The sequence below is a fragment of the Hemitrygon akajei genome, chromosome 27 (genome assembly GCF_048418815.1).
Source record: "Hemitrygon akajei chromosome 27, sHemAka1.3, whole genome shotgun sequence".
In the NCBI taxonomy this organism is placed as follows: domain Eukaryota; kingdom Metazoa; phylum Chordata; class Chondrichthyes; order Myliobatiformes; family Dasyatidae; genus Hemitrygon; species Hemitrygon akajei.
In genome coordinates this window covers 31618065-31636759 of record NC_133150.1, presented here as the reverse complement: position 1 = coordinate 31636759, position 18695 = coordinate 31618065, and the positions used below count along the sequence as shown (strand labels likewise).

The window sequence follows — 18695 nt, the reverse complement described above, 5'->3', positions numbered from 1 at the left end:
ATCTTCTCCAAATTTAAGCATGATATAACATCACATAACCATTGAGTGTGAATAGGCAGAGCAACATGCTTCCATTTAAGCAACACCGCTCTCCTAGCTGTAAGAGAAATAAAAGCCAATATATGCAAATCAGATCTCTCCAAAGTTATGCCTTTTTCTCCAACAATACCAAACAAGGCAGTCAAAGTATTTAGGCTTAAAATTTAATTTAAGAAGTACAGAAAAAGTTTGGAATACTTCCAGTATTTTTCAAGACTCGGACATGTCCAATACATATGGATTAGTGAAGCCTTTCCATTGTTACATCTATTAAAATAGGGAGATATATCTGGATAAAAATGAGATAGCTTGTCTTTAGACATGTGGGCCCTGTGGACCACTTTAAATAGTAGGAGGGAATGACAAGCACATAGTGATGAAGTGTTAACCAATTTTAAAATTTCATTCCAAGTCTCCTCAGAAATTGAAATCTGTAAATCTTGTTCCCAGGCATTTTTAATTTTGTCTAAAGGAGCCTCTCTTATTCCCAGCAACATGCCATAAATATTGGATATTGAGCCATTATGTAAAGGTTTCAAATTAGAAATTACATCTAATAAGTTCTTATCAGGACTCATAGGAAATGTATGTAATTGAGATTGCAGAATGTCTCTAATTTGTAGATACCAAAAAAAGTGGGTTTTTGGTAAGCTATAATTAGCTGACAGTTGCTCAAATGAAAAGAGACTTCCTCCAACAAACAGATCCTGGAAGCATTTAATACCCAATCTATCCCATTCTTTAAAAACTACATCGTTCGTAGAAGGTTTAAAAAATCAATTAGAAAAAATGGGACTAGGAAGAGAAAATCTCAATAAACCAAAGTATTAATACATAATTTTAAAATGTGGTGTTTATTCAAGGATATATTTCACTTATCTAAATTAAATAGAAATACTAATATTAAATAAACTAAAGAAAGAAATCACCTACCTTCATAAACCTTTACCATCAAGACAATCCCTTTCAACTGAATGTGGTGATGCTGGATATACAGTAGTAGAGTGGGAACCAGACAGTGTGATTTCTGACTAGCAGTGTGTTATAAACTTAGTCAGCTCCATCATGAGCCCAACCTTCTCCATGATCGATGAGACCTCCAAGAGGCAATACGTGAAGATGGCAGCCATCCATCATTAAGGACCATCAACATTTGGGTTACACCCTCTTCTTGTAGCTACCTTCAAGAATGAGCTACAGGCGCCTTTAGATTAGGGGTTTCCAACCCAGGGTCTACAGACCCCTTTTTTAATGGTAGGGTCTACGTAATAGAAAATGTTTGGGAACCCCTGCTGTGGATCCATAGTCAACAATTCAGGAACAGCTTCTTACTCTCCACCATCAGATTTCTAAATGATCCATGAACACTACCTCACTAGTCCTTTGCTCTTCACTATTTATTTATTGTAAAATTTAGAGTTTTTAAAGTTTTTGCATTGTAACGTTGCTGCAAAACAAAAATATCATGTCATATGTCAGTAAAAATAAATCTGATTCTGATTCTGAACTTTGCTAATGATCGTTGTATTATTAAACTTAAAGACCTGTTTCTTAAGTGTTTCCTTTGAAATCATCACTGATTTCTTTGGAATCATCTCTGTTAGTATTCTGAATCCAAAAAACTCTGTATTCAGAGATATGGCTTAATGGAAGATATATTTATCTATGAGCTCACAATATCTTAATTGAGGCAAATGTTTAATGTCTGTGGCAGTTGTCCTGAAACTCACAATACACAAAATCTCAGCATGTAGCTCTTCCAAAAATCCTCTTTTCAACACTCTTGCTGTGGAACTCCCTGTCCCTCATTTAAAACAACTTTGTTCTATTGAGAACATGTACCATGTCTTCATCTGAACTTCTGTCTCGTTCAATCCATCCACTTTTTCTGTAGACTTGTTTAGAATGAAATCTTATTTGTTTTCCTGTCTATTCCTTTGCTGCAGCCATAAGATCATCTTCTATTAATATTATTGTGAGGATCATGTGTTCAGTCCCTGTGTCTGAACTCACATCTGTAGATGCAGTTTGTTTTTGAGCTCTCTATTCATTCAGGCAATCTTATTGACATATGAGAATGGCTGACCTTTGCATTCTTGTTACAGCGGCTATCAGCATTGCCAGCTGAAGACCAGGAATTTCTAATAAAGGCTTGTGTTGTCTGTGACATAAGTAAGAATTCATGTTTTTTTTTTAATTCCAAAGGAAATTTCTCTAGCTTTTTCTTCAGTTTGAGCACTCTTATGGGAAGGGTGATGATTATAAGTGATTTAATCACTGTTGGTCTTCTATGATTGCAATTCCTACTCCACAATTGGAAACATTATATGCAAGCTTTGATAAATGTTTTATATGACAATAAACTAACAGTGGCTTACTTTCCTGGTTCCTTCTATGCAATTTGATGTTCTTTGTCTTCAATTCTATTTTGTGTCTTTCTTCAGTAACCGATAGTGTAACATCAACACTTGTTGCAAGATCTGGCATGTTGCTGTATCGTGCTTTGAAATAATTTAAGTCCATCTTTGACTGGTTTTAAACACAGGATTCTGCAGATGCTGGAAATCCAGTGTAACACACATTCAGTTCTGGAGGAACTCAGCAGGTCAGGCAGCATCTATGGAGAGAAATAAACAGTTGACATTTTGGCCAGGACCCTTCATTTGGATTGGAAAGCACTGTTCCCTCTAGGCTGCACCAGTGTGTGACCGTGCATAAACTGAAATGCTCTCGCGCACACAGCCTTTGCTGTTATGCAGATGGAATTTTCTTTTATATAATGTTAATACCAAGTGATGTGCAGTTTTCAGGCCATGTAAAAACTTCCTGAGAAATGATTGGTCTGTGCAGCAATGTATAATAAAAAGAGGGAACGTTGCTTGAAAGGAAAGGAAGGGGGAAGAAGCTAGAGTAAGAAAATGGGGGGTAGGAGGAGGAGGAGTACAGGTTATTGGTAAAGCCAGGTGAGGGGGAAGGAAGGTAGGTGGGGAAGGGGAATGAAGTGTGAGCTGGGAGGTGATAGGTGGAAACCTATTCCTTTTCCTTTTCCACCTATCACCTCCCAGCTCACACTTCATTCCCCTTCCCCACCTACCTTCCTTTTTTACCTTTTACTTGGTGAAGATGGAATCTCTCGGGAAAGGAGAGTGGACCATGGGAGAAATGGAAGAAGGAGAAGAGAAGGGATGAGAGGAGAGGCAGAAATGGGGAATGGAAAAAGAGAGAAGGGGGAATGAGAGAAATCGATGTTCTTGCCATCAGCTTGGGGGCTACCTGGAAGGAATAAGAGGCGTTGTTCCTCCAATCTGAGAGTGGCCTTATTGTAGCAGTAGCGGAGACCACAGACTAGCATATCAAAATGGGAATGGGGAGTGTTTTGTATTTACTTTTAACCCAATGTAAACTATTTCTTTCTGCACGGTTTACACTTCTTTTACAGTTTACATTGTAGCTGATGGAAGATTTCTAATATTCAGAGACATTCTCTGTTGTACAAATGACAATTTGCAATGATCTGTGCTTGTAGTGTTTGCCCACAGTAGCTCGAAGAATTTTCAGTGATGGTCTCACACCATAATATACTTGTGTGAAGCAGTGAAGGTTCTAACATACACTAATTGTCTAAGGCTTTGGGCTCTCGTTCAGCTGAGCAGATGATGTGGCAGATCTAGCTTGGCAAATACTTTGGGTTCTGCTAAGCCTGCATGATGATCCTTGAGAAGGAAGCTATGTTTTTTAACTGGCATGTGCAATACCATCTTTTAATCAACAAAACATGTAAAAGTCTTATCGTCATCAGGTACCACTTCATTTGGAATTGACAAGTCACTCTGACTTCTCTGCACTAGAACTACATTCCAATTAATCTCTTTCACCAATCAACTTCCCAGCTCATTACTTCACCCCTCCCCCCTCCCGGTTTCACCTATCACCTACTAGCTTGTACTTCCTCCTCTCCTCCCCCACCTTCTTCCTCTGACCTCTCATCACTTCTTCCAGTCCAGAAGATTCTCGGCCCAAAAAAAAAATGGACTGTTTACTCTTTTGATGCTGTCTGGCCTGCTGAGTTCCTCCAACATTTAATGTGTATTACTAATGTATTAAACTCTTGTTTCTCCAATGCATATAGAACAGGTCAAAGCTTATATAGATAGGCTTTGTCCATAACTTGGTGAAAATATGGGCACTGCAACATGTTGTACCTGGGAAATGCTTTGCCACCAGGAGGTAAAAGTTTGATTTTGATGCATTCATGTTGAACTCCTCTTTCCATTCAAGGTTAATTTTCCTGAGCCAATCTTTATCCATGAATGTTGATTGATTGTGTGTGTATTTGTGCAGGTGTATGTAATTATGTGCACACAGGAACTCTCCTGACTGCCAGAACCATTGATAAATTGGCTAACCTAGCCCCTTTGAAACCTTTTATGAACATGTTTAGATAAAATGCTGTTTCCTCTAGTGGTACTTGAACAAACTTAACTAAATTCATGGCCCATAATTTAGCTTCATTGTTCACGTTGATGATGAACCGTTTAACCATATATTTCATTTTGAAATGATTTGTTTTCATTTGCTGCTGAATGCATACATGTGAAGTAAGTTCAATTCTCCATTGTTCACACAAGATCTGAAACAATATAGATTTCCTCTCTGCAGTTTTTGCTGAGAAAACTTCCCTATGTGAAGAAATTTCACCATTGGGATTGCTTTGATTGACTAGTTTGGCTTTAGATTTGCCTATTGAGGAAATGCGGCTTTTTTTCCCCCACAAGAATTAAAGCATTTTGCCATTTTAAACTGGCAGACAAATGCAGGTTGTCTCTCAATAATCTATAAAGCACTTTGTGTCAGTCTTATCCAATTGCTTCAGATTCTTGTCGGTGAAAGTAAACTTGTACCTTGTATTGGATAAGATTATTTGACATTTTTCAATGCCATAGATACTAGCAGGATCAAATGTGAGATTTTTGATGTTTAATAACTGATTTATTTTATTCATTGATTAAGCCATAAATGAACTTGCTGTGTAGTGCATGGTCAATATATAACAGATATTTCAATGGGACATTGCACCTATCTCACCCGACTTCTCATTTCTAGTTCCAAAGCTGTAGTCTCCATAAATGTTGAAGATTTAGGTGGAAATAATCTGATAACTTTCATACCATTTGCTGATTCAAAACAATATTTTATATTGATATCGTTTATATATTTATCAATATCCATGACATCAAAAGATTCATATTTCTGAACACATTCGAAGTTTAAAGTAGAAGGTAATTTTATTATCAAAGTACGGACATGTCACTGTATACTGCCTTGACATTAATTTTGTGGCAGACATTCACAGTAGAAAAAAATACAAAAGAATCATGAAAAACCCTAACCATGAAAAATGATACGCAAACACTGATAAACAACCAATGTGCAAATGAAGACAAACTGTGCAAATACAAAAAAATAATAATAATTAATAAACAGTAAATAAATAATACTGATAACAGGAGCTGTTGACTCCATGAAAGTAAGTCCTTTGATTGTGGAAGCCGCTCAGCATTGAAGTGAGTTAAGTTATCCATGCTTGTTCAGCAGCCTGATGGTTGAAGGGTAATAACTGTTCCTGAACATGGTGGTGTGGGACCTAAGGCTCCTGTATCTCCTCCCCAGTGGCACAGCAAGAATAGAAAATAGCCTGGATAATGGAGTCCTTGATGATTGATGCTGGGTTTCTTGTAGATGTGTTTAATGGTGGGGAGAGCTTTCCCTGTGATGCCCTGGGCTGTATCCAGTAATTTTTGTAAACTTCTCCGTTCTTGTGCATTGGTGTTTCCACACCAGGCCATGATGCAACCAGTCAGGATACTCTTCAATGTGCATCTGTAGAAGTTTGTCAAAATTTAGATGACATGCTGAATCTGCGCAAGCTTCCCAGAAAGCTGAGGAGCTGCCGAGCCTTCTTTTTAATGGCGCTTACCTGCTGGTCCCAGGACAGAATCAGTATTTTTGCTGGTGTATTTTCACCGTCAGCACAAATTTCCACTAGGTAATTTGCTGTGAAAACCATTTCATACGATCAGTGTATGGGATGTTCACTCAGCAGATGCACAACTCCGGCTGCCTGCATAACCAGCTCGTATCAGTCATTAGGTCCTCTTCTTCTGAACTCCTTTCTGTCGAAGCTGTCAATCGCACAATAGAGCAGTGGATTTCCCACCTATCCAAATTTCATTTATGTACGGTATTATGTCAAAGTTTTAGATATGTGTATGTATGTATGTATGTACGTAGAGTGGAGAGTGAGTTTGTAAATCTGGCAGCAGCAAACGATGTTGGGAATGGCAAGGGTGGAAAACCGCAGGAGGGATGTGAGACAGGTGGTAGAGAAGGAGAGCGAGGGTGGGGGCTGGTGTAGATGCAGACGTACCCATCCCTGAGACCCAAATCAGAATCAGGTTTATCATCACTCACATATGTCATGAAATTGTTTTTTGTTGTGGCAGCAGTACAGTGCAATATGCAAAATTACTACAATACTGTGCAAAAGTACAGTCTTGGGCACCCTGGCTATATATATATATATATGTGCCTAAGACCTTTGCACAGTACTGTAGTTTAATGCCTATATCCTTGGATTCATTAGCCAAGCCTCTGGCAGCAGTGGGATTCTTACTGGACGCGTTGGCAGATCTTCTGTACTATTGTGTGCATGTGCGTACACACACACATACACCCCCCCCCCCCACACACACACACACACACACACACACACACACACAGCAGTTTTGCCAGTCATTGCCTAGGGCACTTTCATCCCATGCTGCTTTCCCCTTGTTGTGCCAAGTTTGTCCATCATTATCTTCTGTGCCTGTACTTGCCAGTCGAGAGACTGCCACATTGTTTTAGTAGCACACTAGATGCAGTGTTGAATTGGGACTCAGCTTTTCAGCCAGGACTCAGGAAGACTGTGTGTCTTTTTCAAAGCATTGGGTTTTGGGGAATATTATCCACTCTGGGCAGTTGATTCCAGGTTATTCTGAAAGAGACAAAGCATCTTCCAACGAAAGGAGAAACTCACACAAAATGCTTGAGGAACTGTATGGAAATGAACAGTTAACATTTCAGGCCAAGACCCTTCATCAGGGCTTCATCAGAATCTTTGCCTGATTAAGGGCATTGGCCTGAAACATTCCACAGATTTCTTAAACTGCTGAGTTCAAAGTACTATGCAAACTTGAGATTCAGCTTCCTGCAGGCAGACACAAAACAAAGGAACACAATAGAACTCATGGAAAAACCCACACCACACAGACAGCCATAGAACCATAGAACATTACAGCACAGAAACAGGCCCTTCGGCCCTTCTTGGCTGTGCTATTCCAATGTGCGAAAAAGAAAGTCCAAACTGTGCCAGCAAACAATCCGCCAAACGTGAACTGCAATGTGCCTGAGTAAGCCCACAGCCACACAGCCAGTCCAGGCCACGGCCGCAGATTCAGTTCTGTGCTGAGTGAGTACGTGCAGACAGTTCGAAATCACACCTCCCGGCAGGAAATTAAAGACTGTGGATTGCAGTGATCATAGACCTGTAGAAATATATTTAGTAGAATTGTTCATAGTTTTGTTTGCTGCCTGCAAAGCAGCCAGCATGATCTTTGCACTTAGTTCTTCCTGCATTTTGTGTGTGTTGTTCTGGAAAGAAAGGACATGTATTTACATATACTGTACAAGCATGCTGGAGGAACTCAGCAGGTCGGGCAGCATCCGTGGAAACGAACAGTCAACGTTTCGGGCCGAGACCCTTCGTCAGTCCCGACAGCTCGTTTCCACGGATGCTGTCCTACCTGCTGACTTCCTCCATCTTGTTTGTACGTGTTGATTTGACCCCAGCATCTGCAGTGTACTTTGTGTTTATGTTTTTACATAACAGCTCATGACCACAGGACATCCCAAATGCTTTGCAGCTAGTGGAGCACTTTTGAAGGATGATCATTGCCAGACTGTCTGAAATGCAGCAATCAACGTACACAAAGGGATCTCTCCCAACCAGCAAGGTGGTGATGAATGGAGTTGCATCTCAGTGATGTTGATGACAGATCTTGCTTGCCCCTCTGTGACATGTCAAAGAGCATGCAGTGAAATCGATAGGTTTAATGGGAGTGTGGCAGCAAGTGTAGTACTTTAAGGCTCCAGTAATCTGGGTTCAGGGATCGGGTTACAGAAGTCCAAAGGCACATACTCAGCGATTCAGGAACAGCGTCTTCCCCTCAGCCATCCGATTTCTGAATGGGCAATGAACCCATGAACGTTACCTCAATACTTTTTAAATTTCTATTTTTTAACTACTTATTTAATTTAACTTATCAATATGTATTGGTTTTACTGCAATTCACAGTTTTTTTCTATATTTCGTGTATCTATGGAATTCCTTGCCACAGGAAACAGTTGAGGCCGGTTCATTGGCTATATTTAGGAGGAAGTTAGATATGGCCCTTGTGGCTAAAGGGATCAGGGGGTATGGAGAGAAAGCAGGTACAGGGTTCTGAGTTGGATGATCAGCCGTGATCATACTGAATGGCGGTGCAGGCTCGAAGGGCCGAATGGCCTACTCCCGCACCTATTTTCTATGTTTCTATGTATTGCATCGTACTGCTGCCGCAAAGACAACAAATTTCACGACGTATGCCGGTGATATTAAACCGATTCTGATTCATTTCACGGTGCTGTCTACACAGAGTTTCTACATTCTCCGTGACTGTGTTGGTTTCCTCCGGGTGCTCCGGTTTTCTCCCACATTCCATACGGGTTAGGATTAGTAAGCTGTGGGTTTGCTATTTTGGTGCCGGAAGTGTGGTGACACTTGCAGGCTGTACCCACCACACCTCGGGCTGTGTTGGTCATTGGCGCAAATTGTGTATGTTTTAATATACGTGAGACAAATGAAGCTAATCTGTAAATATTTCTCTTCAGATTTTCATTTGCCAAAGATATAAATGTGTACAGTAAAACTCTAATGATCTGACAGCCTGAGAATTTATTGGACTATAGGATGTTATTGTTGACCAAGCTCAACTTCTTTCTACATTTACACTGTAGTATAGTAATTTTTTCAGTAAACTTGGTGTGTCGGGAGCAGGAAGTATATAAAAGATCAAAGTAAATTTATTATCACAATACACATACATCACCATATAAAACCATGAGATTCACTTCCTTGTGAGCATACTTAATAAATCCATAATAAAATAATAACCATAAGCAGCCTGAATCCCAGTTTCTGCCACACACCTGCTGCCCACATTCCTGGCTCCAACCCTCAGTCCGGACCCTGTGCCAGGATCTATTATCCGCGGGTTCCGCATGCGCGGATTCAACCAACCGCGGATCGGGAAAACCCAGAAGTTCTCTATGCAGCACTTGTTGTTTGAGCATGTACAGAATTTTTTCTTGTCATTATTCCCTAAACAGTGCAGTATGACAACTATTTACATAACATTTACACTGTATTAGGTATTATAAGAAATCTAGAAATGATTTAAAGTATACGGGAGGATGTGTGTAGGTTACCGCGGATCGGGATTGAAAAAAAACCTGGAAGTTCTCTTACTAAGTAAGTCGGAATGGGTACATCCGATATTATTTAGCGTCAGTTATTCAAACGTTTGTCTTAGTATATAGTATATATTTTACCTTCCTATGCATATAAAACACTTAAGAAACGTATGTATTTCAATAATTAACCACTGCGTTGTTTAGTAATAATTGTAGCTTTCATCAGGGCAGGGTGTTTCTCACTTTATCCATTAAAATTGTTCTGATCGTTGACCAACTGTAGCCTAACGCTTTTCCAATGACCAATGGCGTTTCACCTCTTTCCGATCACTTTATTATTTCCACTTTATTTTCAATCGGGATCGTGATTATTTTCGTGAACAGAAACACTGCGGATTCAGAGACTGCCGGGTCCTAAAGTCCACCGCATTGAGACAGGTTAAATAAGGTCTGGGGCTCTGCTGGGTCCTAAAGTCCACTGCACTGAGACAGGTTAAATAAGGGACTTGAGCATCCGCGGGGGGGGGGGTCCCGGAACCAATCCCCCACAGATAAGGAGGGCCGACTGTACAACCTACTGATGCACAGGCAAGAGAACCACCTGCTGAGCCGTGCTGAGAGACGTGGAGTGGGTTCTCAGCTCTCAGTCAGGGTTCTTCTGTGTCGGGGTGTACAGTTCACATGTCAAGGAAGTGTTGGGTAACCTGCCCCTCACTTTGTTTTTTCTGCTTTGCAGTGGTTCATGTTAAAGCTGGAACGTGCGAGGTGATTGCTGCCCACCGATGCTGCAACAAGAACAAGATCGAGGAGCGTTCCCAGACGGTGAAGTGTTCCTGCTTTCCTGGCCAGGTAGCTGGGACGACACGAGCAGCTCCATCCTGCGTGGACGGTAGGACCTTCCTCTGAAGTTGATAGAATCACCTCTGAGCTTTACCCGGTGAATGGTAGACAAATAATTACTCTGAATTACAGCACAGGCTGTTCAGGCCATCTGATTTAAAATGATGTCCATGCTTACACTCAATCCATTTCTCAGCACCACATCACTAAATGGCCAAATCCTCCAGCACAGAAATCATAGATTTAGTAACGGATTGTGAAGAAAGTACTTTAAAAAATTTGTTCCTTAGTTTTTCTGATTTAGCAGCAAGATCTATCCACAAAGGAAACATCATACGCATGTTAAAGTTTATTAAAAATAGTATTTAATTGGAATTATATAAAGAATACAGTACAAAAAGAGGGAAGAATACTGAATGAAGCAGAGGAGGAAACAAAATAATATTTATGATCCACTTATTGAACTGATCTCTACAATGCCTGAGGGAACCGCAGTTGTCCGACAACCTTTAACACAGCCTTCTCTAACCTAGCACCCAGTCTGAGGGAAGATTCCAAGAAATTGCCCCTTTTTATACTCTTCATAAACCATTTAATTTATTTTTTTAATATTTTCATTGAGAGAGACAGTGCAGAACAGGCCCTTCCAGCATCACACCACCCAGCAACCCACCTATTTGACACTAGCCGAATCATAGGACAGTTTACACTGACCAGTTAACCTACTAGATGTATGTCTTTGGACGATGGAAAAAAAACCAAAGCACTCAGAGAAAACACCATGCATTCACGCAAAGAATGTATGAACTTCATTACAGACGGTGTCCGCATTGAACTTCGAACTCTGGAACACCCCGAGCTGTAATGGCGTCGTACTAACAACTACGCCTCCATGGCACCCAATACTTACCTTCATACTTTCCCATCAACAACACCAGGTGGTATTTACACCTGCAGAACCATCCACTCCTTCCCAAACAAACATGTATTTTCACTATTATCTGCTCTCAAGGCTGTAGACTAGTACTCACACTAAGTTCAAACATTGCCATTAACTGGTTCCCTTGTATTTTCTCAAAACCTTCCTACCTTCCAGACTAACGCCATTTTGTCTTACAAACTTCCATCGTGTGTTACACATTTAAACATATATCAAGCAAGAATCAAATTTAAATTTCATTTAACTTTCCTACAGTACACAAACAGGTCTGTGCTGAACATAAACCACCCATGCTCATTACTCATACATTAATCCCATTTTCAAACTTCTCTCCATATTCTCCTCAACAAACCCCCAGATTCTACCACTTCATCACAGGCAGCTTATATTTGGGTCTCCCACTTCCACAGCCCCCAGTGACCCTGTGATTTCAGTCTCTGAAGCTGATGTGAGAGCATCCTTCAAGAGGGTGAACACACGAAAAGCAGCTCGCCAGAGGAGATACCTGGCAGAGTACCGAAGACCAGGACTGATTAACTGCTTGGAGTGTTCACTGATAATTTTAATATTCCACTTTGACAGTCTGAGGTACCCACCTGCTTCAAGCAAGCTTTAATTATACCGGTGCCCAAGAAAATCGTTGCCTCAAAAACTATTGTCCAGTAGCACTTGCATCCACTGTGATGAAGTGCTTTGAGAGGTTGGTGATGGACGTATCAACTCCAGCCTGAGAAGCAACTTGGATCTGCTCCAATTTGTTTACCGTCACAATGGGTCAAGAGCAGGATATCATTTCATTGGCTCTTCACTCAACCCTGGAACATCTGAACTACAGAGATGCATACATCAGGATGCTCCTTATTGACTACAACTCAGCATTCAATACTAACATCCTCTGAAAACTATTCAATAACCTTCAAGACCTTGGATTCAACACCTCCTTGTACAACTGGATCCTTGATTTCCTCACTTGCAGACCCCAGTCAGTTTGAATTAGCAACAACATTTCCTCCACTATCCCCATCAGCGCAGGTGCACCACAAGGCTGTATGCTTAGCCCCCTACTCTACTCTCTTTATACTGATGACTGTGAGGCTAGGCGTAGCTCTAACGCCATATTCGAATTTGTTGATGACACCACTGTCATAGACCGAATTAAAGGTGGTGGCGAATCAACATAAAGGACGGAGATTGAAAATCTGGTTGAGTGGTGCCACAGCAACAATCTCTTACTCAGCGTCAGCAAGACCAAAGAGCTGATGATAGACTTCAGGAGGAGGAAACTGGAGATCCGTGAGGCATTCTTAAATGACAAATCAGAGGTGGAGAGGGTCAGCAACTTTAAATTCCTCAATGTTATTATTTCGGAGGATCTGTCGTGGGTCTAGCATGTAAGTGCCGTTATGAAGAAAGCACGGGAACACCTCTAGTTTCCTAGAAGTTTGCAAAGGTTCAACATGTCATCTAAAACTTTGACAAACTTCTACAGACGTGTGGTGGAAAGTATATTGACTGGTTTCATCCTGGCGTGGTATGGAAACACCAATACCCTTGAATGGAAAGGCATACAAAAATTAGCGGATACAGGCCAGTCCATCACAGGTAAAGACCTCCCCACCGGTGAGCACATGCACGTAAAGCACTGCTGCTGGAAAGCAGCATCTATCATCAAGGTCCCCACTATTCAGGCCTTGCTCTCCTCTCGCTGCTGTCATCATGAGGAAAGCACAGGAGCCTCAGGACTCACACTACCAGGTTCATGAACAGTTGTTATCCCTCAACCACCAAACACCTGAATCTGAGAGGACAACTTCACTTGTTGCTCCACTGAACTGTGCCCACAACCTATGGACTCACTTTCAATGACTCTTCATCTCACGTTCTCAGTATTTATTGCTTGCTTATCTATTTGTTCGTTTATTTATTTATTCTTTCTTGACTTTGTATTTGCACAATTTATTGTCTTTTGCACATTAGTTGTTTGTCCGTCCTGTTGCTTTCAGTCTTTCTTTGATTGGATTGTGTTTCTTGCAAGAAAATTAATCTCAGGGTTGTATATGGTGACATATATAGGCTTTGATTAAAAAAAAAATCACCTTGAACTTTGAACCAACCCATATATCTTTGGGATGTGTGAGGAAACTTAAGTGGCCAGAGGAAGCCCATGCAGACACTGAGAACATGCAAATTCCACACAGACAGCACCCAAGGTTGGGATTGAACCTAGGCTGCCATTCCTTTAAAGCAGTCGTTCTCCCAGCTGTGCCTTTACACTGATGTGGGCACACTGACTATTGAAAAGTGGTCTGAAATTAATCGCACTAATTCTCCCCACCCCAGTTACTCCCACAGCCCTGTGATGCTTACGGCTCAAGCTTATTTTTATTTCCTTTTCTAGTGACGTTATTGCATCTGTTTCTACCAGTTTGTAGAGCTACCTAATCTCGCTCTATCCTTCTCTACCCTGAGGAGAACATTCCCCACATTCTCCATTCTATTTGTAGCACTGAATTCTGAGGCACTCTTTCTTCTTCATGTTAACATAGAACATAGAATAGTACAGCATAGGTCCATGATGTTAAGCTGAACTAACTAAATTAGTAATCAGATGCCCAACTAAACTAATCCCTGTTGCCTACACAATATCAATTTCCCTTCACTTCCTGCAGATTTCGGTGCTTAAACAAGAGGTTTTGAACGATCCTAATACATTTGTCTCCACCACGACTTCAGACAGTGAATCCTGGGCACCCACCACTCTTTGTAAAATAAAACGTGCCCTGCACGTCATCTTTGAACTTGCTCCTCTCAGCTTAAATGCTCTCTATGCTTGCAGTGCAGAATTGCACCAGTATGTTTGGGGGGATTGGAATTTATACCAACTGCCACAAGAGTCCTCGGCCCAGCCTTTTTGTTAATGGTTTTCTCACATGAGGTCCCGTGAAATGATGGTGCTCGGGGGCCTGAATGTTGAAATGGTGCTAACAGTAGAGCTGCTGATGATGAGCGGGTAGAGGAGGCACATTTCTCCTGAACTCGATAGGCATCTCCATGGTTTTGATGGCATTCAGCTCCTGATTCCACCAGGCCACAGTTTGTTAACTTCCTGGTGATTGGTCCAACGATGGTATTACCTTCTGCAAACTTTATCCGTTTAACTGGTGGATCACTGGAGACGCAGCCATTGGTGTATAGACAAGAGGGGAGAGAGTATACCTGTGTTGAGTGAGCGGGATGTGGAGATGTGTTTACCTTGTCTCACCTACTGCCACCTATCAGAAAGGAAGTTTGAGAACCACGTGCAGATGTGAGATCATATAATCATATGTTTATATTTAAGTGTGATGTGCGTGGCAGGGTGAAGATACATTGCTACCAAAGGATGCGTCTTTCCCTCCGCTAACCTTCGGGTCACCCTTGGGCAAGGTGGAGCACCTGCTTGGCCCCTCTGATCTGGATCACGTGAAGCCATGGGCCAGGCGGTGGATGGTTGCATGAGCAAACTGGTGCATATCACAAGTCCTGGTTATGCGACCACTGACACCAGTCAGCCAATCTCTGAAGAGTATTGATAATGTCTGGGGTCACCTGTCTTGTAAAGACACTGCCCAGAAGAACACAATGGCAAACCACTTCTGTAGAAGAATTTGCCAAGAACAACTTATGGTCATGGAAATACCATGATCACCTACGTCACATGACATGGCACGTGATGAATGATATATGTGATAATCATATTTATGTTTTCCTGTTCTGGATACCTAATCAAGTGGAAATATGTTCTCTTAGCTCAAATTTTGGGTGGTTTGCTGGACAGTATAGAGAGCCATGGACTTTTTGATCCCTAAAACTAATAGGTAGTTAAGAAGTCTCATGGGATATTTCCTCTGTTGTGAAAAACATAGAATAGATGAGCAAGGAGATCATATTCGATCTCCTTAAAGACTAGAGAAGCTACATATGGCTGAATGTGAATGGTTATGGCCAGCAAATTGCAAGAGGGTTGTGACAGCACTTATATAGACCCAGGGGAGATCTACAAATATATTACTAGGGATGGCAGAGTTTATTTATGAGGGTATACTAGTTGGGCTGGGATTATTTGGCACCAGAGAAGATTGAGGTAAGATTTAAATGTATGTAAAATTATAAGGGATCCAACTAATTTGAATAAGAAGGATAAATTCCCTTAACAAAGCTCAATAAATAGGGGATGTAGATTGAACATAAGCAGAGGAAGGATTACAGAAGTGATAAAGAAAACATTATTTACTCTGAAATGGGGATGGAAGTATGGAGAGCAGAACTGGTGTTCAAAAGTACTTGGAAGAGCACTTGACGTGTTGTAATGTATGGGGCAGCAGACCGAGAGCTGGCTTGTGGAATCGGTCGTATAGGCTGACATGCACACGTCGAGTGCCACCTTGACCACTGTTTGCTTCAGACTGAACAAAGAACACTACACCACACGACAGGCTTTTGGGTCCATGATGATGCACCGACCTTTTAATCTACTCTAAGGTCAGTCTAGCCCTTCTCTCCTACATAACCCTCCATTTTTCTTTCATCTATGTGCCCAAAATTCTGTTAAATGCCCCTAACGTATTTGCCTCTACCATGACTCCTGCACTGTGTACCATGCCCCAACCACTCTTCTTTTTTCTTACTTTGTTCTTTGTTCTTATAATGCTAAACAAACGGCCATAACCAAACACGAGGAAATCTGCAGATGCTGGAAATTCAAACCACACACACAAGATGCTGGTGGAACACAGCAGGCCAGGCAGCATCTATAAGGAGAAGCACTGTCGACGTTTCGGGCCGAGACCCTTCGTCAGGACTAACCGAAAGGAAAGATAGTAAGAGATTTGAAAGAAGTGTGGGGAGGGGGAAATGCGAAATGATAGGAGAAGACCGGAGGGGGTGGGATGAAGCTAAGAGCTGGAAAGGTGATTGGCGAAAGTGATACAGAGCTGGAGAAGGGAAAGGATCATGGGATGGGAGGCCACGGGAGAAAGAAGGTGGGGGGAAAGCACCAGAGTGAGATGGAGAACAGGCAAACAACTAAATATGTCAGGGATGGGGTAAGAAGGGGAGGAGGGGCATTAACGGAAGTTAGTGAAGTCAATGTTCATGCCATCAGGTTGGAGGCTACCCAGCCGGTATATAAGGTGTTGTTCCTCCAACCTGAGTGTGGCTTCATCTTGATAGTAGAGGAGGCCATGGATAGACATATCAGAATGGGAATGGGATGTGGAATTAAAATGTGTGTCCACTGGGAGATCCTTCTTTCTCTGGCAAACCGAGCGTAGGTGTTCAGAAAAACGGTCTCCCAGTCTGCGTCGGGTCTCACCAATATATAAAAGGCCACACCGGGAGCACCGGACACAGTATACCACACCAGCCGACTCACAGGTGAAGTGTCACCTCACCTGGAAGGACTGTCTGGGGCCCTGAATGGTGGTGAGGGAGGAAGTGTAAGGGCAGGTGTAGCACTTGTTCCGCTTACAAGGATCAGTGCCAGGAGGGAGATCGGTGGGAAGGGATGGGGGGGGGGAACGAGTGGACAAGGGAGTCACGTAGGGAGCAATCCCTGCGGAAAGCAGAAAGGGGGGGAGGGAAAGATGTGCTTGGTAGTAGGATCCCATTGGAGGTGGCGGAAGTTACGGAGAATTATACGTTGGACCTGGAGGCTGGTGGGGTGGTAGGTGAGGACAAGGGGAACCCTATCCCGAGTGGGGTGGTGGGCGGATGGGGTGAGGGCAGATGTGCGGGAAATGGGAGAGATGCATTTCAAATCTCTTACTATCTTTCCTTTCAGTTAGTCCTGACGAAGGGTCTCGGCCCAAAACGTCGACAGTACTTCTCCTTATAGATGCTGCCTGGCCTGCTGTGTTCCACCAGCATTTTGTGTGGGTTGGTGGCCATAACCAATAAGTCTTATACCCCATACTAGACTTCTGAAGAACCGTGGGATCACAAAATCAGCAAGGAACCAACAAGGGGGTCAGATGGCGGTCAGAGGACTCTGAGGAAGATTGCAGTGTCCAATGTTTGTTTAATTGGGGGCACAAATATGTGTAATGGGACCTGATGGTGATGAAGGGCAAAGAAGATGCCCATTAGCATGTGATTGTGGGAGGGAATAGGGTAGTTAGGGGCCAATTAGAGGTCAATAGAGATCCTGCATGAGTGTGAGAGAGCAGCTTGTGGGTGAGTTTTTGTCCAGAGTACTCCTCCTCCTCTTGTTCATAAAGTGATTCTGCAAAGCCACTTACTTCATGAATTCAGCCTCCCTTGCTGCCTTTCAACATTGAGCATAGAACAGCACAACGCAGGCACAGGCCCCTGGATGGACAATGTTGAGCTGAAGTTATTAAACTGGTAATTAAACGCCTAACTAAACCAATCCTTTCTGCCTTCTCGATATCCATATCTCCTCAAACTCCGCACATTCCCGGGCCTATCTAGGACCCTCATAATACTTGTCTCCACTACCACCCCTGGCAATGCACTACAAGGACCCTCCAGTCTCTGGGCAAAGACCCGCCCACACACACCCTTTGAACTTGCCTCCTCTCACCTTAGGAACGTGCCTTCTAGTATTAGATAGTTTGACCCATGGCCAAGATATTGGCTGTTTGCACTGTCCATGCCTCTCACAATCTTATGATCTTCAGCTGAATCTCATGGTGACATTTACGTACTTTGATAATAAATTATCGACTTGAGAGGGGAACCAGAGAAAGAAAGTCAGTAGGATCAGAGGTGGAGAGGGTTAGCAACTTTAAATTCCTGGGTGCCACTATTTCAGAGGACATGTCCCGGACCCAGCTCGCAAGTGCAATTGCAAAGAAAGCACGGCAGTGCCTCTGCTTCCTTAGGAGTCCACCGAGATTCGGCGTGACATCTAAAATTTTGACAAACTTCTATAGATGTGTAGTGGAGAGTAACTGATGGGCTGCATCATGGCCTGGAATGGAAACACCAATGCCTTTGAACAGAAAATTTTACAAAAGGAAGTGGTTTTGGCCTTAGTACGTCACTGGTAACACCCTCCCAACCATTGAGCATATCTACATGAAACTCTCTCATAGGAAAGCAGCATCCATCATCAGAGATTCCCACCACCCAGATCATGCTCTCTTCTCGCTGCTGCCATCAGGTAGAAGGTAAAAGAGCCTCAGGATTTGCAGCACCAGGTTCAAGAACAGTTACTACCCCTCAACCATCAGGCTCTTGAATTAAAGGGGATAACTACACTCACATGTCCCATCATTGAAACATCCCCACAACCAATGATCTCACTTTAAGGACTCTCTAT

The 18695-nt window shown here is 42.4% G+C and overlaps 1 protein-coding gene across 8 annotated transcripts in view; it reads left to right on the top strand.

Moving 5' to 3' along the window:
* The window catches only part of LOC140717229 (chemokine-like protein TAFA-2), a 100492-nt gene that overhangs the window by 69029 nt on the left and 12768 nt on the right, over positions 1 to 18695 (top strand). For all 8 annotated transcript variants that reach the window (XM_073030571.1, XM_073030569.1, XM_073030570.1 and 5 more), the window contains one exon: positions 10328 to 10480. In XM_073030571.1, coding sequence (XP_072886672.1) covers positions 10328 to 10480 — 153 coding nt within the window. The remainder of the gene's footprint in view (positions 1 to 10327; positions 10481 to 18695) is intronic.